Source organism: Paroedura picta, chromosome 3 (genome assembly GCF_049243985.1).
Source record: "Paroedura picta isolate Pp20150507F chromosome 3, Ppicta_v3.0, whole genome shotgun sequence".
In the NCBI taxonomy this organism is placed as follows: Eukaryota; Metazoa; Chordata; class Lepidosauria; order Squamata; family Gekkonidae; genus Paroedura; species Paroedura picta.
The window spans coordinates 6669838-6691930 of record NC_135371.1 but is presented as its reverse complement, the minus strand read 5'-3'; the positions used below and the strand labels follow the sequence as shown (position 1 = coordinate 6691930).

The 22093-nt window shown below is 47.4% G+C and overlaps 2 protein-coding genes across 2 annotated transcripts; both read right to left on the bottom strand.

Moving 5' to 3' along the window:
- Window positions 1-2867: 2867 nt before the first annotated feature.
- On the bottom strand, window positions 2868-10538 carry LOC143834465 (vomeronasal type-2 receptor 26-like). Its single transcript, XM_077331290.1, has 6 exons — window positions 10319-10538; window positions 9383-9674; window positions 6480-7295; window positions 5380-5607; window positions 3999-4125; window positions 2868-3778 (listed from the first exon to the last, which is right to left on the bottom strand). The coding sequence occupies exons 1-6, from the start codon at window positions 10519-10521 to the stop codon at window positions 2868-2870; spliced, it is 2577 nt and encodes an 858-aa protein (XP_077187405.1). The 5' UTR covers window positions 10522-10538.
- A 2409-nt stretch (window positions 10539-12947) lies between these two features.
- LOC143834464 (vomeronasal type-2 receptor 26-like) lies at window positions 12948-20987 on the bottom strand. The gene is made up of 6 exons (XM_077331288.1): window positions 20785-20987; window positions 19849-20140; window positions 17440-18255; window positions 16354-16581; window positions 14980-15106; window positions 12948-13858 (listed from the first exon to the last, which is right to left on the bottom strand). Exons 1-6 carry the CDS (start codon window positions 20985-20987, stop codon window positions 12948-12950), a joined length of 2577 nt encoding a protein of 858 aa, XP_077187403.1.
- Window positions 20988-22093: the final 1106 nt, after the last annotated feature.

Below are 22093 nucleotides of genomic sequence, written 5' to 3'. Positions count from 1 at the left end.
GGGAAGGCCTGGCTAACCCACTCTTGGCAGATCTCAGAAGCTTAGAAACATCCAGGGTTGCTCCACAGAGGCAGGCAATGGCCACCCACCTCTGCCCCTCTCTTGCTTCAAACACCCTACAGGGTCTCCATAAATCAGCTGTGACTTAGCTGCAGTTCTCAGACAGTAAGGTTGCATTGTTCTGACAAACACAGAAGGTGCCCCAACGAGACCTCTGATCCAGGGACACTCTGGACCCTCATGCTGTTTACGGGTCTTCTTCAGTCTCAGCCCCGGCTCTCAGGGGAAGAGGAAATGCTTGTGCAGCAGGCATCACAGGCGCAAAAGAAAAAAAATCACCGCTTACTGCACTTGGTTCTAAATTTTAACTCGTGAGGTTCAAAGGGCATCTTGGGAGGGGGAGAGTGGTGGAGAGCTTTGGTGAGAAGAATAAATTACGGTGATTTGACTAATGGTAATTATAAGGAGAGGGAATCGCCACGGCGCTTTCTATATACTCCAAATGTGGTGGTTCCGTTCGCAGGTGCACAGAGGGAGAACAAAAGTTTGGAAAAATCAACACCATGTGCAGCTCCAAGTCGGACACAGGCCACAGATGAGGCTCCCTTGTCCCGAATCAGACACCTGGTCCATTAAGGTCCGTATTGTGATTGGCAGCAGCTCTCTAGGGGCTCAGGCAGAGCTATCACATCACCTCCCTTGCCATGCAAACTATCTTTCTGCCATTGGCTCAACAGTACATCAGTACTTTACAATAAACAACAAGTGGCGATAACTTCTAATAACTTGGCTGCAGAGGAAAGGACACGCAGTAATGGGTTTAAACTACAAGCACAACGATATAGGCTAGATATCAGGAAAAAAATGTTCACAGTCAGAGTAGTTCAGCAGTGGAATAGGCTGCCTAAGGAGGTGGTGAGCTCCCCCTCACTGGCAGTCTTCAAGCAAAGGTTGGATGCACACTTTTCTTGCATGCTTTAGGATGCTTAGGGCTGATCCTGCGTTGAGCAGGGGGTTGGACTAGATGGCCTGTATGGCCCCTTCCAACTCTTCTATGATTCTAATCATTCGGGCCCCTCCCATCTTGTTCAGCCATAGGCTAAGTCTTCTTCCACTGGGGCGTGGGTGCAGATTTACTAAACCGTGGGAAGGGGTCCTAGCTGGAATGCCGGGGTTCAGAGTATTGTCCAGAAGTCACTGGCATGATAATGTCACTTCCTGTGCAATATTAGCAACATGGCCCAGGCCTTTCTCCTGGTAAGCCCCTCCCATCCCTATCCCTTATCAGTTGGCGGGAGGTAAATGGCAACTCAGTCATAGCTTTTGGAATCAGGTTTGTCTCATTGCTACAGGATCCATGTGGACAAACAGCCATGCAGGTAGGAAGGCTGCACTAAGGAGGAAGAAGAAGAAGAAGAAGAAGAAGAAGAAGAAGAAGAAGAAGAAGAAGAAGAAGAAGAAGAAGAAGAAGAGTTGGTTCTTATATGCCGCTTTTTCCCTACCCAAAGCGGCTTACAGTCGCCTTCCCATTCCTCTCCCCACAACAGACCCCCTGTGAGGTGGGTGAGGCTGAGAGAGCCCAGATATTACTGTTCGGTCAGAACAGTTTTATCAGTGCTGTGGCAAGCCCAAGGTCACCCAGCTGGCTGCATGTGGGGGAGCGCAGAATCGAACCCGGCATGCCAGATTAGAAGTCCTCACTCCTAACCACTACACCAAACTGGAAGGGAAAAGGGGATAGTGTGTCCCTTTTTATCTTATGTCAGTGGAGTTGCACTGATGGAGAAATCAGCAAGGGTGATTTCAGACTCCTCCCCCGGTCCATTGTACCCTTCTGGCCCTAACAGCTATTTGTCCATGTGGTTCCTGTGACCTCAGGAATAAATTTGTCTGGGATCCAAATGAATCACTTGACAAAGGAGGGAACCAGGAGAAAGATCCATGGCCATCAACACCTTCCACCAAAGGATCACTGGATCTTACCCAGATTCCGTTTGGTCAATAATCTACTTTCCCCACTCTTTATAGCAGCAGTTCTCAACCTGGGGGTCACGACCCATGGGGGTCCATTTACCCTTTTCCCAGGGGACACCGGTGCCCCTGCCGCCAGCACACTGCCCCTTTCCTAATGGTGCGAGGGTTGCATACGGCCGCTTTGGTGATCACGGAAGCCCGAGGCGGCCAGCGTTGCAGAGGGGAGGGGCACTGGCACTGGTGGTGTGCCAGCCAGTGCCCCTCCCCTCCCCAACGCTGGCTGCCTCAGGCTTCTGTGTTCACCATGCTCAACTCTATGACCCCCTTTAGGGCGGCGGCCTCAGCAACCCAAAAGGAGTTACGCCATCAGGTATGTTGAGAACCACTGCTTTATAGGAATATAGGCCCATAATGTTTTTCAAGAGCCTGTTGTGGCGCAGAGTGGTAAGCGGCAGAAATGCTGACTGAAGCTGTCTGTCCATGAGGTTGGGAGTTCGATCCCAGCAGCCGGCTCAAGGTTGACTCAGCCTTCCATCCTTCCGAGGTCGGTAAAATGAGGACCCAGCTTGCTGGGGGGTAAACGGTCATGACTGGGGAAGGCACTGGCAAGGCCACCCTGTATTGAGTCTGCCAAGAAAACGCTAGGGGGAGTCAGACATGACTCCGTGCTTGCACAGGAGATACCTTTACCTTTAATGTTTTTCAAGTTCCCATGTCTGATCATTCATTTGTCTCCCCTTCATCATTCAAAATTAGTTTCCCTTGTGATGTACATGAAGAGGACAAACATTGGTTGAAAGATTAATTAAGGGGGTGTCTGTGAAGGCAATGACATTGATTTTGCTCATTCCTTGTTGACCTAGGCATGCCAGTTATTTGCGGTACAATAAAAATCATCTGCCATCTTTTATTTTCATCATTAGATGCTCCTTTGTATTCAGACCAGGCCTCAGTATTATAATATGACATTTGGGAATAAAGATGCAGCCCAGTAAGCCAGCGCTGGAGGCCAGGATGGAGAAGATCTGTACGGCTACCATATTCTTCCCTTTGGTGCTCAGGTAGGTAGGCACAAAGGAGACCCAAACACTGCAGAAGACCAGCATGCTGAAGGTGATCAGCTTGGCTTCATTGAAGGCCCCAGGTAGATCCCTAGCTAAGAAGGCTACCACAAAACTAACTGTTGATAGGAGGCCCATGTATCCAAGGGCCACATAGAACATGGTGACAGACCCTTCGTTGCATTGCAGTGTGATGTGCCTGGGTAGGGAGTGCATGTCAGTCTCTGGGAAAGGGGGAGCAGCTCCCAGCCAGACAAAGCAGATGGCTGCCTGAATAAGGGTGCAAGAAACAACGATTCTCTTTGCCAAGCTCTTCCCCAGCCATTTCCTCATTTTGTTCCCTGGCTTTGTGGCCATGAAGGCCAGCACCACAGTGATTGTTTTGGCCAACACAGAAGAGACAGCAATGGAGAAGACGATGCTGAAGGCTGTTTGCCGGAGGAGGCAGGTCACTCTTCCAGGATGGCCAATGAATAACAAGGAGGACAGGAAGCAAAGCAGGAGGGAGACAAGGAGGGTGTAGCTGAGCTCCCGGTTGTTGGCTCTGACCACGGGAGTTTCTAAGTATTTAATGAAGATGCCCAAGACACACCCTGTGGAAAGAGACAAGAACAGAGCAAGGAAAGCCAAAGTGATGCCCAAAGGCTCCTGATAGGATAGAAAGGTAACAGTCTTGGGGATGCATCCATCCCTGTCCTTGTTTGGATGCTGATCTTCTGGACACCGGGTGCAGTGGTCTGCATCTGAAAACAACAAAAGCGATTTCATTTCCGGCATTCATTCATCTTACTTACTTAATGAATTTGAATCTATGCACAGGAAGGTGTTAAAGAAAAGAGAGAAATTGACTGTACCCCCACAACAGTCCATCCCATAACCTTGTTCCATGCACCTCTATGGGCTTCTGTGAGTCTTCACTGCATGCCCTAAAGGTTGCCCATTCCCATGGGACCACCTTCCTACCTTCTTGTGTGGAAACGGTCCATTCCTTGCATGGAGAACAATCAAAGCAGCAAATGGGCTCTCCGTCCCGAGCCAGTTTTGTGTATCCCGGGCGACAGCTTTCGGTGCACCTCGATTGAGGCTGGGCCTAGAAAGACAAATGTGTGAGGGAACCAAGTCACCTGATCAGAAAGGACTTCTACCTGCATGCCTTTTACTGTGAAAGTTTACCACTTCCAAACTCTCATCATGCCTCCCAATTCCTCCTTTACTTAAGGCCACTTAGAACAAGGGATTTGGCCTGCAAGGCCCAGATGGCAACTGAGATCCCCAAAGGAGACAAGGCCAAGTCATTTGCTGCCAGAATTCCTTCTGAATGGGGTGGGAGCTGTTCCATGCAAGTTCCTTTCTCAGGGCCTCCTCATCTTTTTCTTGGAAAGTCAGGGTCTTAAGTTGAAATTTGGTTTAGGGAATGATGGATTGCAAGCACATAGGCCTCAAAGTTGTCATTGTGCAAAGAAGGTCATGGAGAAGAAGGAGAAGGAGAAAAAGAGTTGGTTTTTATGCCCCACTTTTCACTGCCCGAAGAAGTCTCAAAGTGGCTTAACAATCACCTTCCCTTCCTCTCCCTGCAACAGACACCCTGTGAGGTAGGTGGGGCTGAGAGAGCTCTGACAAGACTGCTCTGTGAGAACAGTACTATCAGGGCTGTGACAAGCCCAAGGTCACCTAGCTGACTGCATCAGGAGGAGTAGTGAATCTAACCTGGATGACCAGCTTAGAAACCGCCCCCGCTCTTAACCACTACACCAAGCTGGTGCAAAGAAGTAAATGAAGCTACTCATCTGGCCATGAGATTGGCCTCCTGTCTTGACCTGGTGGACAGAGAATGATCTTCCAAATGTCATACTACAGGTTGGAACTCATGAAGGTGCCTTATGCTGAATCAGACTATTGGCCAATAAAGGTTGGTATTGCTCTCCAGGGTTTCCAGCAGAGATTCTTTCACATCGCCTACTACTTGGTCTGCTTACACGGAGTTGAACACAGGACCTTCCGCATGCTAAGCAGATGATCTACCAGTAAGTCACAGTCCCTCCTCATCTATCTTTTCCCAGTGAAGAAATCAAGCCTGAAAATTGCCTGAGCCAAAATACGTGCCCTGTAGGGTCCTGATTTTCATGGTTTCCATGGACATGGACTGACGGTAATGCAAACTCAAACGGACCTTAGATACCCGCCTCTGTTTCTGGGCTGCTTCTTGCTAGCTTCTTCCTTTGCTCATCTGTCAGCCTTGAACTTGACTGCACAGGGATCAGATCTGGTTTGCAATGTATATACGAATTACTCAGTTACTTAGCACAATCGACTGGGAACGTAATGAAACAGGAAATCTCCTCACCCGGTTAATTCTGGCGGGCCAGATAATGGCGTCTTCTTGAACCGTGACCTTTGTGTCTGTCGATGCCTGTCTCTTGATACTCCCAAATTTCACGTCACCAATGGTTATATTAGGAAATGCCACCCAGTTCACAATATCCAGGTCAGCTGCCAGATCTCCCTTCTCATCAAAATACACACCATCCAGGGAAACATTGTAAAACTGGAGGTTCCTGAGGAAAGGATGAAGCTAGAGAGAGAGAGAGAGAGAGAGAGAGAGCATTTTAAGAATAGAAATCATCAGCACCTCTGCTAGGGATGCTAGCCTCTTGGTGGTGCCTGGGGATCCCCCGTGTTCGAACTTTTGGACTAGGCCTGGTCCCTCCAGAAAATTAGAGCAGAGGAACCGAGCATTTTGAAAATATGCAGTTATTATTACCTTTTGGTTGAGGTCCGAATGCAACCCAACCATCCATCTGGACCCCCTGTCTGCCTCTGTTTGGGACTATTGCGGGATGAGCATCTCTCCTCCTTTAAGCCAAGTTTCCACAAATTAGATCTTATTCTGTTTGTCTAGCTCCCTGGGCTGTTCTTTTTAAGGCGAAGCAAATTGTAGGATTTAAGAATTCGGTTTTAATTGAATTTTAATGATGAAGAAGAAGAGTTGGTTCTTCTATGCCACTTTTCTCTACCCGAAGGAGTCTCAAAGCGGCCTACAGTCGCCTTCCCTTTCCTCTCCCCACAACAGACACCCAGTGGGGTGGGTGAGGCTGAGAGAGCCCTGATATTACTGCTCGGTCAGAACAGCTTTCTCAGTACTGTGGGGAGCACAGCTGGCTGCATGTGGGGGAGTGCAGAATCGAACCCAGCTCGCTGGATTAGAAGTTGACGCTCCTAACCGCTACCCCAAGCTGGTTCTCACAGTTAATGTTTTAATGGTGTCGTTTTATACCTTGTATTTTTATTGTTGTACACCTTCTCAGAACCATTTTTGGGAAAGGGGCTGTCTAAACATCTCAATATAAACAAACTAACAAGCAAATAAATAAATAAGAGACAATCACTCCTTTGGAGAAGTGGCATAAAACCTCTGCTGTTCTCCCTTCCCTCCCCAAACTCTACCTGCCAGGGTTGGACTTTCTGAACATCCCGGTGGTCTCCGCACATCATCACCCTCTGCTTGGGTCTAGCTGAGTAGGCAGCATTTAAGGCATGAGCCACGGCCCGGATTGTGTTGGAAATGCTGTAGCTCTCTGGAGAGAGGATCTTTTCACGCAGCCCCCGCGGGAAGGTCTCCAGTTTTTCTTTTTCTCTGCATCTGGTTTTTCCTTTTGCAGACAGCACGTGCTTTGAGTAGGAGCAACGAAATGCCCTCTCCCCAAATTGCTCGATATCTGATAGAAAGGATGCGCGATTATCATATTTTCTCCTTTCGTTTGTTTGGATTAAGAATGAAAAAAATCCATCAATGTGCTCCGAAACCAGATCTCTATAGGGTAAACTGAAAGTGAGGTCCCACGTTGTTGTGGTAATCCAGACTTTCCCTGCTATCGGTTTACTGTACTTTTCATTTGCTCTTTGAACAATGAATATTGTGTCATAGAAGTGGCTGCTTTGCCCATAATAAACCACCACACTGATTTGACTCAATAATGGGAAGGAGGTCATGGGTGCCACTCGATTTTCCAGACGGAACCCAGGCACGCTGATGGAGAAAGCCACACAAATTCCATGTATGGTGAGGAGAGGGGTCAGGGTCCTCAGGAACCTTTCTCCGTTGTCCGTGTCTGGAGCAATGAGGCCAATCCAGGTCCATCGGAAGTGCAGGAGCAATTGGACAATGCCCATGTGCACAACTTCTTCTTTGGGGAACATCCAATAGAAAAACGGGAATCGAGTCTTATCGCTTAAAACACCTGAAACAGAACCAAAACTGACCTAGAAAGGAATAGGGGAAGATATTGGTGCCTTGCTTTAGTTTCAAAACAAAATCTCAAATGCATGTTGTTCACTAACCGTAATTTATTTCTAGCGCAATAGCCACTGGGACGAGGGAGGAATTTTTAATTTTAATCTTTTTATTGTTATAATTTGATTTATACACACCCTTCCCCCAAGAATGTACTCAGGGCAGTTTACAACAATAAATATAGGCCCCCCCATTAAAATAGATTAAAACACTGTCCAATTTCTCTCCGCTGCCTTATGTATAGAAGGGGATGAAGAAGGCCTCTATGACCTTCCGGTCACCATGTCCTCAACCAATTGACCACAGAGAATAAGGCAAAACCGAAAAAAGGGAACAAAACCCCAAACTGAACAGAAGTCAGGAACCCAAAAGTTGAGTTGCAAAACAATATTAAAAATATTACAAATATTTATTAAACAAAGTGCAGCAATGATATATTAAAAACAAAGTAAAAACAACACATTTTATTTCCATCTTTATAGAGTGGTGGCCCCAGATTTTAGAAGGTGGGCTTCAAACCAGATACTTTGGAAACGCTAGCTGGAGCTACACTGAACAGTAAGTTACCACCATGTTTATGAAAATCAAATATATTAAATACATTAAAATATATTAAATTAGACTTCCCTGCCAAAAATATATATTAAATTAGAGAGCCCTGCCAAACCGCAAACGACCCCTGATTACCTGCTATGGAGAGAGAGAGAAACTGCAAACGAGCCCCAAACTGCAAACAACCCTTGCTTCATTGCATTCCTGGTTGCAATGGGCTTTCTTGCTAGTATATGTGTGTGTGTGTGTATACACACACACACATACTCATTCTAACTTGTCTTAAACATTTATTTTTTCAGGATTTTTCTTTGCCACCCAGCAAGCCTTTAGATTTTGATCCTTATACAAGAGAGCCTTTCACACATTAAATTGACCACTGAGGAAGACCCCCGTGGGTCGAAACACGCTTAGTTTATTCTGTCTTGTGCAGTTAGATATATGTTGTTTTTACATTGTTTTTAATATATTATTGGTGCTCTTTGTTTAATAAACATGTGTAATGATTTTTTTAAATATTATTTTGCAGCTCGACTTTTTGGTTCCTCACAGAGAGCAAGGACCATCTTTTGACCTGAGAGAAAGGATGCTGACATACAAAGGATCCCGTGGCCACGGAGAAAACTAATTTATTTGCGGAATTCTGGTAGTTTCTGTCGTGGTTCGGTCCTTGGTGGCTTGGGAACGGGACCGAACCCCGCCATCAGAGGCGCCCGCGATCACGGAGGTAGGGCATGGTGATCATAGGCAAGCCGGCAGCTGGGCGCCCCACCCGATCGTTGAGGTGGCAATGGCCGCTAAAGAACCTCAATGTCCCCCTCCACCTTTTGACAAGGGCCCGGAGATGGCCCTTTGTTCCAGGAAAATGGGCCATCAGGAACCCCGGAAAACCTCGCATATGTGCATGAGTCATGATTGTATCAGCATGTTCCCTCCGCAAGTACTGGGTGGGGCAATACAGCCTAAGGAGGTGGGTTTTGTATAAAAGGGAGCTTCCACCTGGAGTTCGGTGGAAGCTCTTACTCCATACCAGCGGACTCCACGTTGCTGAAATAAAGCTTGTTCCTGTTGTAGCGTTCACCAGGCCTGGCGTGACGTTTTCTTCAAAGGGGCACCCTGTTTTTCAGTTAGCAAGCGGGTTCCCGACAGTTTCCTGCTTTCACAAACAGAAGAAGAAGGCTTCTTCTGGGAAAACTATTCTCTAAGTCCAAGAACTGGATCAATTGAAAAGGAAACTTTAAAAAAGGAAAAACCCTAAATATTTTTCATGTATACCTTAGCTTCTCAGTTAACATTGTCTAACTTCCCAGCAAGGTTATAGGCGATAAATCCTGCAGAGCCTGAACTATTTTAAAATGGTATTCTACGAGCTTCCTAGGGACTGCTGCTTCTACAGAGACTGAATCAAAAACTGGACACCCACCATAGGATTGAGTCTTCCTGGGGAAAGAGACAACAGAAGGAGAATCCCTTCGCACACCTCCCACCCACCCCCAGATCCAACCTGTGGGACTTTGTAGTTGCTCAACAGGGTTGAAATGTGGAGGGAGATTTCAGGGTCTGCCCCTTCGATGAGACTGGACAGGCCGTTCTCTCCTTCACAGCCGTAGTTGGGAATGTTCTTGTGGCCGGCAGAGAGGGTGTCTAGTGTGGCATCGTAGGTCAGTCTTTCATTGAAAAAGTTGTTATAGATGTCGTAGCCCAGGGTAACGTTCTGCAAGAGACCCGGGTTCTGGTTGACCTCTTGAACGGCCAACAAGATGGGCAGGATGTGTCGATGCCCTCTGTACGCACGCCTAAAGGGGAAAGATGTGTCAGACGTTCATTCCCCATCCACTGACCACACCCTACCAAGTCCCTTCTTCTGTAACTCCATGGGTCTTTCCAGACAATACCGATCTCTGCATTTTATTCATTAGTCTACAGTTTCAGTAGCCCCAACTGAAATCTTTGTGATTGTTAGTCCTGATGCAATCGGTCCTGTAGGTGGCTGTAAGGTGACCTTCATTTGCCACTGAAAGCGTCATCTAAAGAATATTCACACAGTGGTGTTTGACAAAAGGGGAGAACAGACTTTATTGAATGAGCAATACAACTGTTCCTTCTTAAGCCGGGTTTCTTCCTGGGGTCACATTGACCATTTACGCACTGGGAACGTTACTGCCCCAGCTCCCGTGCAGGAGCACAAATTGGGGCCGGGTGAGGTGCACTGGGCTAAATGCTCCGCCGTGTGGGTGCAGGAAGAGGTGGGGCAACCTGACACGACTATAACTCCAGCCTGCAAACTGGCATGAAACCTCCAGTGCGGAAACGGGCCCCTCCTAGCTCGATAATATCAAGATTAAATTTTTTAATGATTCAGCAGCATATGAGGAATATCCTACAGGTGACATCGGAAGAGATTAGGAACATTGAGGTTGCTCACTGCGTAATCACTTACCCGAATATTCTGTTCAAATAGAGCCTGGAGAAAGTGTGACGTAGGAACCTTTTCGTTGTGGAGATGACCCCACTGATCAGGTGGTCTCCTGGCCTGTAATAATTCAGCGGCTCCAATTCATCCTTGTCCAGATTCAGGTTGCATTTTGCCTTCCGTGTCCCACAGGCAGCCTGGGGCAGGAGCAGCAGCAAGAGAAGGAGCATCCCTCTGGCTCAGCAGACAGCTGTTGCCTCCCTCAGGGTTACCTCCAGTGGCATCGGCAGCTCCGGAGAAACTCTGCCAGCCCTGACTGGGAAGGCCTGGGAAAGCCACTCTTGTCAGATCTCAGAAGCTAAGCAACATCCAGGGTTGCTCCACAGAGGCCAGCAAAGGACACTCATCTCTGTCCCTCTTGTGCCTTCAACACCGTACAGGGCCTCCGTAAGTCAGCTGTGACTTAGCAGCATTTTGCACACAGAGAAGCAGCCAGTGCTGTTTTTGCAAAGCTAAGGATGCAGAGTCCAGAGAAAAACACAGAAGGTGCCCCAGCGAGGTCTCTGATCCAGGGATACTCTGGACCCTCATGCTGCTTACGGGTCTTCTTCAGTCTCAGCCCCGGCTCTCAGGGGAAGAGGACATGTTTGTGCAGCAGACATCACAGGGGCAAAAGAAAAAGTCACCACTTACAGCACTCGGTTCTAAATTTTAACATATGAGGTTCAAAGGCCATCTTGGGAGGGGGAGAGTGCTGGAGAGCTTTGGTAGGAAGAATAAATTATGATGATTTGACTAATTGTAATTATAAGGAGAGGGACTTGCCACTGCGCTTTCTGTACACTCTAGTTGTGATGGTTCCATGCGCAGGTGCACAGAGGGAGAAGAAAAGTTTTCAAAAATCAACTCTATGTGTGGCTCCAGGTGAGACAGGGGCCACACATGAAGCTCTCTTGTACCAAATCAGACCTCTTGTCCATCAAGCTCCGTATTGGCAGTACTGTGATTGGCAGCAGCTCTCCAGGGGTCAAGCAGAGGTCTTGCACATCACCCAGTGCCTGGTCCGTTTAATTGGAGGTGTCTGGGATTGAAACCGGGACCTTCTGCATGCCAAGCAGATGTCCTGCCAGTGAACCACAGCCCCTCCCCAACGTCAGTGAAGGGGCAGGTGAACGTGGCTTTGCTGCAGAAATATCATGGCTGCTTTGGAGAGTTGGTCTCGCCCCCCCCCCCAGTCTCCACCTCAAATATCTGGGAATTCCTCAACTTGGAATTGCAAACCTACAGTGATGCCCTCGGCCTCCCCCACTGCCCTGTGACTGCCAGCTTCGGGCCTCCACTATCGCTATCAGAGAGCCAGTTTGGTGTAGTGGTTAGGAGTGCGGACTTCTAATCTGGCATGCCGGGTTTGATTCTGCGCTCCCCCACATGCATCCAGCTGGGTGACCTTGGGCTCGCCACGGCACTGTTCTGACCGAGCAGTGATATCAGGGCTCTCTCAGCCTCACCCACCCCACAGGGTGCCTGTTGTGGGGAGAGGAAAGGGAAGGCGACTGTAAGACGCTTTGAGCCTCCTTCGGATAGAGAAAAGCGGCATATAAGAACCAACTCTTCTTCTTCTTCTTCTTCTTCTTCTTCTTCTTCTTCTTCTTCTTCTTACTACCAGTACTAAGAGGAAAGCCCAAGCCGTGTCGCCCACCTTGCATGGGAGGTGACATCAACATGCCATTGACTCTCAGGCAAAACTCTGATATTTCAGCCAAATCTCTGTGGGAGAAGCCAGTTTTACCATAGAGGTTTGGCCCAATTCCAGAAGTTACTGACGTGATAATTCAAAGCCGTGCAGGTAGGAAGCCTCCACTGAAGATGGGTAAAATGTGTCACTTTCTCTTTTATGTCAGTGGAACTGTACTGATGGAGAAATCTGCTAGGGTGATTTCATGCCCTTCCGCCTGTCCCTTGCACTGCCCTGACCCTCATGGCTATTTGTCTACATGGGTCCCTTGAACATAGGACTAAATTTGTATGGGGTCAGAATGAGTCACTTGACCAGGGAGGGAACCAGGAGAAAGATCCATGGCCACCAGCAGCTTCCACCAAAGGATCACTGGATCCGACCAAGTTTGGGCTCCTTATGGCCAACAATCTACTTTCATCACTGTTTATAGAAATATATGCCCATCATGTTTTTCCAGTTCCTATGTGGCGCAGAGTGGTAAGGCAGCTGTCTGAAAGCTTTGCCCATAAGGCTGGGAGTTCGATCCCAGCAGCCGGCTCAAGGTTGACTCAGCCTTCCATCCTTCCGAGGTCGGTAAAATGAGTACCCAGCTTGCTGGGGGGTAAACGGTAATGACTGGGGAAGGCACTGGCAAACCACCCCGTATTGAGTCTGCCATGAAAACGCTAGAGGGCGTCACCCCAAGGGTCAGACATGACTCGGTGCTTGCACAGGGTATACCTTTACCTTTACCTTTTATGTCCCATCATTCATTTATCTCCCCTTCATCACCCACAATTAGTATCCCTTGTGATGTACAAGAAGCAAACAGATATTTGTTGGAAGAGCAACTAAGGGGTCGTCTATGAAGACAATGACATTGGTTTTGCTCATCCCCTATGGACATAGGCATGCCAATTATTTGCGAAGCAGTAAAAATCAGGTGCCATCTTTTATTTTCATCATTAGATGCTCCTTTGTATTCAGACCAGGCCTCAGTATTATAATATGACATTTGGGAATAAAGATGCAGCCCAGTAAGCCAGCACTGGAGGCCAGGATGGAGAAGATCTGCACGGCTACCATGTACTTCCCTTTGGTGCTCAGGTAGGTGGGCACAAAAGACACCCAAACGCTACAGAAGACCAGCATGCTGAAGGTGATCAGCTTGGCTTCATTGAAGGCCCCAGGTAGATCCCTAGCTAAGAAGGCTACCACGAAACTGACTGTTGATAGGAGGCCCATGTATCCAAGGGCCACATAGAACATGGTGACAGATCCTTCGTTGCATTGCAGTGTGATCTGCCTGGGTAGGGAGTGCATGTCAGTCTCCGGGAAAGGGGGAGCAGCTCCCAGCCAGACAAAGCAGATGGCTGCCTGAATAAGGGTGCAAGAAACAACGATTCTCTTTGCCAAGCTCTTCCCCAGCCATTTCCTCATCCTGTTCCCTGGCTTTGTGGCCATGAAGGCCAGCACCACAGTGATAGTTTTGGCCAACACAGAAGAGACAGCGATGGAGAAGACGATGCTGAAGGCCGTTTGCCGGAGGAGGCAGGTGACTCTTCCAGGGTGGCCAATGAATAACAAGGAGGACAGGAAGCAAAGCAGGAGGGAGACAAGGAGGGTGTAGCTGAGGTCCCGGTTGTTGGCTTTGACCATAGGAGTTTCTAAGTATTTAATGAAGATGCCCAAGACACACCCTGTGGAAAGAGACAAGAACAGAGCGAAGAAAGCCAATGTGAGGCCCAAAGGCTCTTGATAGGATAGAAAGGTAACAGTCTTGGGGATGCATCCATCCCTGTCCTTGTTTGGATGCTGATCTTCTGGACACCGGGTGCAGTGGTCTGCATCTGAAAACAACAAAAGCGATTTCATTTCCGGCATTCATTCATCTTACTTACTTAATGAATTTGAATCTATGCACAGGAAGGTGTTAAAGAAAAGAGAGAAATTGAGGGCCATTTCGCACGGCTTCAAAATAGCACAATGGTTGCTAATTGAAAACGCTACTAATTTGCCTTAACGCACGACGTCGCAGACAATCTGCAACACTCCTGAAACCAATCAGCAAAAAGCGCTTCGTTGTAGCGCTTTTAGGGGAATCCAGAAAAGTGGATTCACCCTCCGGATAGCGATACACTCCTGCAACCAATCTGCAACACTAGCGCTAAAGACCTGTGCGTTACCATTGTTGCGGGTTCTTCAAAGTCCCTCCCCCTGAGCCTGTCCTCCAAACTTCCGGCGAAGCGATCGCCATTTTTTTTTCTCCGAGCGAGCGGGGATAAACGCACCAGCGAGCCTCTTTCTGTTTAGAGGCTTCCCTGGCTTCAGTCCTTCACCTTTAGTCACTAAGCACAAACCACATAAAAGCCCGTTTGCTGAAATAAAGTCCCTTTATTTTTTACACATTAATTCAGCCGAAAATCGGGCCCGTGAGAGGGGGGGGGGATTTTTTTTTTATCACTCGAGGCAGCGTGCCAACGATCATACAATCAAACGACAGCTCACATTAGGCAGCTGGATGGGTCTCTCCGTTGCAACGAATCTACCTAGATTCGTTCCTATGGGTCTGTTTTTTTTTTTTTTAAACCTTTCTTAAAGGGAAAGGGGCTGTTTGGGAGCATGCTAACGGCTGCCCATTGGCTGCTTGACGGCCAGGGGCGGGACGAGCTTGGCAATAGCGCTTCCTTTCTAGCGATTTCTGCCGAGACCGGAAGCCTGTGGGAAACGCTAAAAAACGCAACTGATTCCACTACAAAGGCAGGTATGCATAACGACGAATTCCACTATTTTAAATGGTGATTTTTCATTCCGCAAACAATTTGCAACAAAGATCCCCGTGCGTAAAGGCCCTGACTGTACCCCCACAACAGTCCATCCCATAACCTTGTTCCATGCACCTCTGTGGGCTTCTGTGAGTCTTCACTGCATGCCCTAAAGGTTGCCCATTCCCATGGGACCACCTTCCTACCTTCTTGTGTGGAAACGGTCCATTCCTTGCATGGAGAACAATCAAAGCAGCAAATGGGCTCTCCGTCCCGAGCCAGTTTTGTGTATCCCGGGCGACAGCTTTCGGTGCACCTCGATTGAGGCTGGGCCTAGAAAGACAAATGTGTGAGGGAACCAAGTCACCTGATCAGAAAGGACTTCTACCTGCATGCCTTTTACTGTGAAAGTTTACCACTTCCAAACTCTCATCATGCCTCCCAATTCCTCCTTTACTTAAGGCCACTTAGAACAAGGGATTTGGCCTGCAAGGCCCAGATGGCAACTGAGATCCCCAAAGGAGACAAGGCCAAGTCATTTGCTGCCAGAATTCCTTCTGAATGGGGTGGGAGCTGTTCCATGCAAGTTCCTTTTTCAGGGCTTCCTCATCTTTTTCTTGGAAAGTCAGGATCTTAAGTTGAAATTTGGTTTAGGGAATGATGGATTGCAAGCACATAGGCCTCAAAGTTGTCATTGTGCAAAGAAGGTCATGGAGAAGAAGGAAAAACGAGTTGGTTTTTATGACCCACTTTTCATTGCCCGAAGAAGTCTCAAAGTGGCTTAACAATCACCTTCCCTTCCTCTCCCTGCAACAGACACCCTGTGAGGTAGGTGGGGCTGAGAGAGCTCTGACAAGACTGCTCTGTGAGAACAGTACTATCAGGGCTGTGACAAGCCCAAGGTCACCTAGCTGGCTGCATCAGGAGGAGGAGTGAATCAAACCTGGATGACCAGCTTAGAAGCCGCCCCCGCTCTTAACCACTACACCAAGCTGGTGCAAAGAAGTAAATGAAGCTTCTCATTTGGCCATGAGATTGGCCTACTGTCTTGACCTGGTGGACAGAGAATGATCTTCCAAATGTCATACTACAGGTTGGAACTCATGAAGGTGCCTTATGCTGAATCAGACTATTGGCCAATAAAGGTTGGTATTGCTCTCCAGGGTTTCCAGCAGAGATTCTTTCACATCGCCTACTACTTGGTCTGCTTACACGGAGTTGAACACAGGACCTTCCGCATGCTAAGCAGATGATCTACCAGTAAGTCACAGTCCCTCCTCATCTATCTTTTCCCAGTGAAGAAATCAAGCCTGAAAATTGCCTGAGCCAAAATACGTGCCCTGTAGGGTCCTGATTTTCATGGTTTCCATGGACATGGACCGACGGTTATGCAAACTCAAACGGACCTTAGATACCCGCCTCTGTTTCTGGGCTGCTTCTTGCTAGCTTCTTCCTTTGCTCATCTGTCAGCCTTGAACTTGACTGCACAGGGATCAGATCTGGTTTGCAATGTATATATGAATTACTCAGTTACTTAGCACAATCGACTGGGAACGTAATGAAACAGGAAATCTCCTCACCCGGTTAATTCTGGCGGGCCAGATAATGGCGCCTTCTTGAACCGTGACCTTTGTGTCTGTCGATGCCTGTCTCTTGATACTCCCAAATTTCACGTCACCAATGGTTATATTAGGAAATGCCACCCAGTGCACAATATCCAGGTCAGCTGCCAGATCTCCCTTCTCATCAAAATACACACCATCCAGGGAAACATTGTAAAACTGGAGGTTCCTGAGGAAAGGATGAAGCTAGAGAGAGAGAGAGCATTTTAAGAATAGAAATCATCAGCACCTCTGCTAGGGATGCTTGCCTCTTGGTGGGGCCTGGGGATCCCCCGTGTTCGAACTTTTGGACTAGGCCTGGTCCCTCCAGAAAATTAGAGCAGAGGAACCGAGCATTTTGAAAATATGCAGTTATTATTACCTTTTGGTTGAGGTCCGAATGCAACCCAACCATCCATCTGGACCCCCTGTCTGCCTCTGTTTGGGGCTATTGTGGGATAAGCATCTCTCCTCCTTTAAGCCAGGTTTCCACAAATCACATCGTATTCTGTTTGTCTAGCTCCTTGGGCTGTTCTTGTTAAGGCGAAGCAAATTGTAGGATTTAAGAATTCAGTTTTAATTGAATTTTAATGATGAAGAAGAAGAGTTGGTTCTTCTATGCCGCTTTTCTCTGCCCGAGGGAGTCTCAAAGCGGCTTACAGTTACCTTTCCTTTCCTCTCCCCACCCCAGACACTCTGTGGGAGAGGTGAGGATAAGAGAGCCCTGATATTACTGCTCGGTCAGAACAGCTTTCTCAGTACTGTGGGGAGCACAGCTGGCTGCATGTGGGGGAGTGGAGAATCGAACCCAGCTCGCTGGATTAGAAGTCCACGCTCCCAACCACTACCCCAAGCTGGTTCTCACAGTTAATGTTTTAATGGTGTCATTTTATACCTTGCATTTTTATTGTTGTACACCGTCCCAGAACCATTTTTTGGAAAGGGGCTGTCTAAACATCTCAATATAAACAAACTAACAAGCAAATAAATAAATAAGAGACAATCACTCCTTTGGAGAAGTGGCATCAAACCCCTGCTGTTCTCCCTTCCCTCCCGAAACTCTACCTGCCAGGACTGGACTCTCTGAACTTCCCGGTGGTCTCCGCCCACCATCACCCTCCGCTTGGGTCTGGCTGAGTAGGCAGCATTTAAGGCATGAGCCACGGCCCAGATTGTGTTGGAAATGCTGTAGCTCTCTTGAGAGAGGATCTTTTCACGCAGCCCCCGCGGGAAGGTCTCCAGTTTTTCTTTTTCTCTGCATCTGGTTTTTCCTTTTGCAGACAGAACGTGCTTTGAGTAGGAGCAACGAAATGCCCTCTCCCCAAATTGCTCAATATCTGATAGAAAGGATGCACGATTATCGTATTTTCTCCTTTGGTTTGCTTGGATTAAGAATGAAAAAAATCCATCAATGTGCTCCGAAACCAGATCTCTATAGGGTAAACTGAAAGTGAGGTCCCACGTTGTTGTGGTAATCCAGACTTTCCCTGCTATCGGTTTACTGTACTTTTCATTTGCTCTTTGAACAATGAATATTGTGTCATAGAAGTGGCTACTTTGCCCATAATAAACCACCACACTGATTTGACTCAATAATGGGAAGGAGGTCATGGGTGCCACTCGATTTTCCAGACGGAACCCAGGCACGCTGATGGAGAAAGCCACACAAATTCCATGTATGGTGAGGAGAGGGGTCAGGGTCCTCAGGAACCTTTCTCCGTTGTCCGTGTCCGGAGCAATGAGGCCAATCCAGGTCCATCCGAAGTGCAGGAGCAATTGGACAATGCCCATGTGCACAACTTCTTCTTTGGGGAACATCCAATAGAAAAACGGGAATCGAGTCTTATCGCTTAAAACACCTGAAACAGAACCAAAACTGACCTAGAAAGGAATAGGGGAAGATATTGGTGCCTTGCTTTAGTTTCAAAACAAAATCTCAAATGCATGTTGTTCACTAACCGTAATTTATTTCTAGCGCAATAGCCACTGGGACGAGGGAGGAATTTTTAATTTTAATCTTTTTATTGTTATAATTTGATTTATACACACCCCTCCCCCAAGAATGTACTCAGGGCAGTTTACAACAATAAATATAGGCCCCCCCATTAAAATAGATTAAAACACTGTCCAATTTCTCTCCGCTGCCTTATGTATAGAAGGGGATGAAGAAGGCCTCTATGACCTTCCGGTCACCATGTCCTCAACCAATTGACCACAGAGAATAAGGCAAAACCGAAAAAAGGGAACAAAACCTCAAACTGAACAGAAGTCAGGAACCCAAAAGTTGAGTTGCAAAACAATATTAAAAATATTACAAATATTTATTAAACAAAGTGCAGCAATGATATATTAAAAACAAAGTAAAAACAACACATGTTTTATTTCCATCTTCTTTATAGAGTGGTGGCCCCAGATTTTAGAAGGTGGGCTTCAAACCAGATACTTTGGAAACGCTAGCTGGAGCTACACTGAACAGTAAGTTACCACCATGTTTATGAAAATCAAATATATTAAATACATTAAAATATATTAAATTAGACTTCCCTGCCAAAAATATATATTAAATTAGAGAGCCCTGCCAAACCGCAAACGACCCCTGATTACCTGCTATGGAGAGAGAGAGAAACTGCAAACGAGCCCCAAACTGCAAACAACCCTTGCTTCATTGCATTCCTGGTTGCAATGGGCTTTCTTGCTAGTATATGTGTGTGTGTGTGTGTATACACACACACACATACTCATTCTAACTTGTCTTAAACATTTATTTTTTCAGGATTTTTCTTTGCCACCCAGCAAGCCTTTAGATTTTGATCCTTATACAAGAGAGCCTTTCACACATTAAATTGACCACTGAGGAAGACCCCCGTGGGTTGAAACACGCCTAGTTTATTCTGTCTTGTGCAGTTAGATATATGTTGTTTTTACATTGTTTTTAATATATTATTGGTGCTCTTTGTTTAATAAACATGTGTAATGATTTTTTAAAATATTATTTTGCAGCTCGACTTTTTGGTTCCTTACAGAGAGCAAGGACCATCTTTTGACCTGAGAGAAAGGATGCTGACATACAAAGGATCCCGTGGCCACGGAGGAAACTCATTTATTTGCGGAATTCTGGTAGTTTCCTGCTTTCACAAACAGAAGAAGTCTTCTTCTGGGAAAACTATTCTCTAGATCCAGGAACTGGATCAATTGAAAAGGAAACTTTAAAAAAGGAAAAACCCTGAATATTTTTCATTTATACCTTAGCTTCTCAGTTAACAATGTCAAACTTCCCAGCAAGGTTATAGGTGATAAATCCTGCAGAGCCTGAACTATTTTAAAATGGTATTCTAAGAGCTTCCTAGGGACTGCTGCTTCTACAGAGACTGAATCAAAAATTGGACACCCACCATAGGATTGAGTCTTCCTGTGGAAAGAGACAACAGAAGGAGAATCACTTGGCACACCTCCCACCCTCCCCCCAGGTCCAACCTGTGGGACTTTGTAGTTGCTCAACAGGGTTGAAATGTGGAGGGAGATTTCAGAGTCCGCTCCTTCGATGAGACTGGACAGGCCGTTCTCTCCTCCGCAGCCGTAGTTGGGAATGTTCTTGTGGCCGGCAGAGACGGTGTCTAGTGTGGCATCGTAGGTCAGCCTTTCATTGAAAAAGTTGTTGTAGATGTCGTAGCCCAGGGTAACGTTCTGCAAGAGACCAGGGTTCTGGTTGACCTCTTGAACGGCCAACAAGATGGGCAGGATGTGCCGATGCCCTCTGTACGCACGCCTAAAGGGGAAAGATGTGTCAGACGTTCATTCCCCATCCACTGACCACACCCTACCAAGTCCCTTCTTCTGTAACTCCATGGGTCTTTCCAGACAATACCGATCTCTGCATTTTATTCATTAGTCTACAGTTTCAGTAGCCCCAACTGAAATCTTTGTGATTGTTAGTCCTGATGCAATCGGTCCTGTAGGTGGCTGTAAGGTGACCTTCATTTGCCACTGAAAGCGTCATCTAAAGAATATTCACACAGTGGTGTTTGACAAAAGGGGAGAACAGACTTTATTGAATGAGCAATACAACTGTTCCTTCTTAAGCCGGGTTTCTTCCTGGGGTCACATTGACCATTTACGCACTGGGAACTTTACTGCCCCAGCTCCCGTGCAGGAGCACAAATTGGGGCCGGGTGAGGTGCACTGGGCTAAATGCTCCGCCGTGTGGGTGCAGGAAGAGGTGGGGCAACCTGACACGACTATAACTCCAGCCTGCAAACTGGCATGAAACCTCCAGTGCGGAAACGGGCCCCTCCTAGCTCGATAATATCAAGATTAAAATTTTTTATGATTCAGCAGCATATGAGGAATATCCTACAGGTGACATCGGAAGAGATTAGGAACATTGAGGTTGCTCACTGCGTAATCACTTACCCGAATATTCTGTTCAAATAGAGCCTGGAGAAAGTGTGACGTAGGAACCTTTTCGTGGTGGAGACGACCCCACTGATCAGGTGGTCTCCTGGCTTGTAATAATTCAGCGGCTCCAATTCATCCTTGTCCAGATTCAGGTTGCATTTTGCCTTCCGTGTCCCACAGGCAGCCTGGGGCAGGAGCAGCAGCAAGAGAAGGAGCATCCCTCTGGCTCAGCAGACAGCTGTTGCCTCCCTCAGGATCACCTCCAGTGTCATCAGCAGCTCCGGAGAAACTCTGCCAGCCCTGACTGGGAAGGCCTGAGAAAGCTACTTTGTCAGATCTCATAAGCTAAGCAACATCCAGGGTTGCTCCACAGAGGCCAGCAATGGACACTCATCTCTGTCCCTCTTGTGCCTTGAAAATCCTACAGGGCCTCCATAAGTCAGCTGTGACTTAGCAGCATTTTGCACACAGAGAAGCAGCCAATGCTCTTTTTGCTAAGCTAAGGATGGAGAGTCCAGAGAAAAACACAGAAGGTGCCCCAGCGAGGTCTCTGATCCAAGGATACTCTGGACCTTCATGCTGCTTATGGGTCTTCTTCAATCTCAGCCCCGGCTCTCAGGGGAAGAGGACATGTTTGTGCAGCAGACATCACAGGGGCAAAAGAAAAAGTCACCGCTTACAGCACTCGGTTCTAAATTTTATCATATGAGGTTCAAAGGCCATCTTGGGAGGGGGAGAGTGCTGGAGAGCTTTGGTAGGAAGAATAAATTATGATGATTTGACTAATTGTAATTATAAGGAGAGGGACTTGCCACTGCGCTTTCTGTACACTCTAGTTGTGATGGTTCCATGCGCAGGTGCACAGAGGGAGAAGAAAAGTTTGCAAAAATCAACTCTATGTGTGGCTCCAGCTGAGACAGGGGCCACGCATGAAGCTCTCTTGTACCAAATCAGACCTCTTGTCCATCAAGCTCCGTATTGGCAGTACTGTGATTGGCAGCAGCTCTCCAGGGGTCAAGCAGAGGTCTTGCACATCACCCAGTGCCTGGTCCGTTTAATTGGAGGTGTCTGGGATTGAAACCGGGACCTTCTGCATGCCAAGCAGATGTCCTGCCAGTGAACCACAGCCCCTCCCCAACGTCAGTGAAGGGGCAGGTGAACGTGGCTTTGCTGCAGAAATATCATGGCTGCTTTGGAGAGTTGGTCTCGCCCCCCCCCCCCCAGTCTCCACCTCAAATATCTGGGAATTCCTCAACTTGGAATTGCAAACCTACAGTGATGCCCTCGGCCTCCCCCACTGCCCTGTGACTGCCAGCTTCGGGCC

What these genes read in the sequence shown, in the direction of transcription:
- LOC143834464 (XM_077331288.1), bottom strand. Translation starts at nt 20,987, where the DNA reads ATGCTCCTTCTCTTGCTGCTGCTCCTGCCCCAGGCTGCCTGTGGGACA. An exon ending in AGAGAGTCCAGTCCTGGCAG is followed by an intron (nt 16,582 to 17,439) that starts GTAGAGTTTCGG and finishes CTCTCTCTCTAG; the next exon opens with CTTCATCCTTTCCTCAGGAA. An exon ending in GGCCCGCCAGAATTAACCGG is followed by an intron (nt 15,107 to 16,353) that starts GTGAGGAGATTT and finishes TTGTCTTTCTAG; the next exon opens with GCCCAGCCTCAATCGAGGTG.
- LOC143834465 (XM_077331290.1), bottom strand. Translation starts at nt 10,521, where the DNA reads ATGCTCCTTCTCTTGCTGCTGCTCCTGCCCCAGGCTGCCTGTGGGACA. An exon ending in TATTTGAACAGAATATTCGG is followed by an intron (nt 9,675 to 10,318) that starts GTAAGTGATTAC and finishes TTTCCCCTTTAG; the next exon opens with GCGTGCGTACAGAGGGCATC. An exon ending in GCAACTACAAAGTCCCACAG is followed by an intron (nt 7,296 to 9,382) that starts GTTGGATCTGGG and finishes ATTCCTTTCTAG; the next exon opens with GTCAGTTTTGGTTCTGTTTC.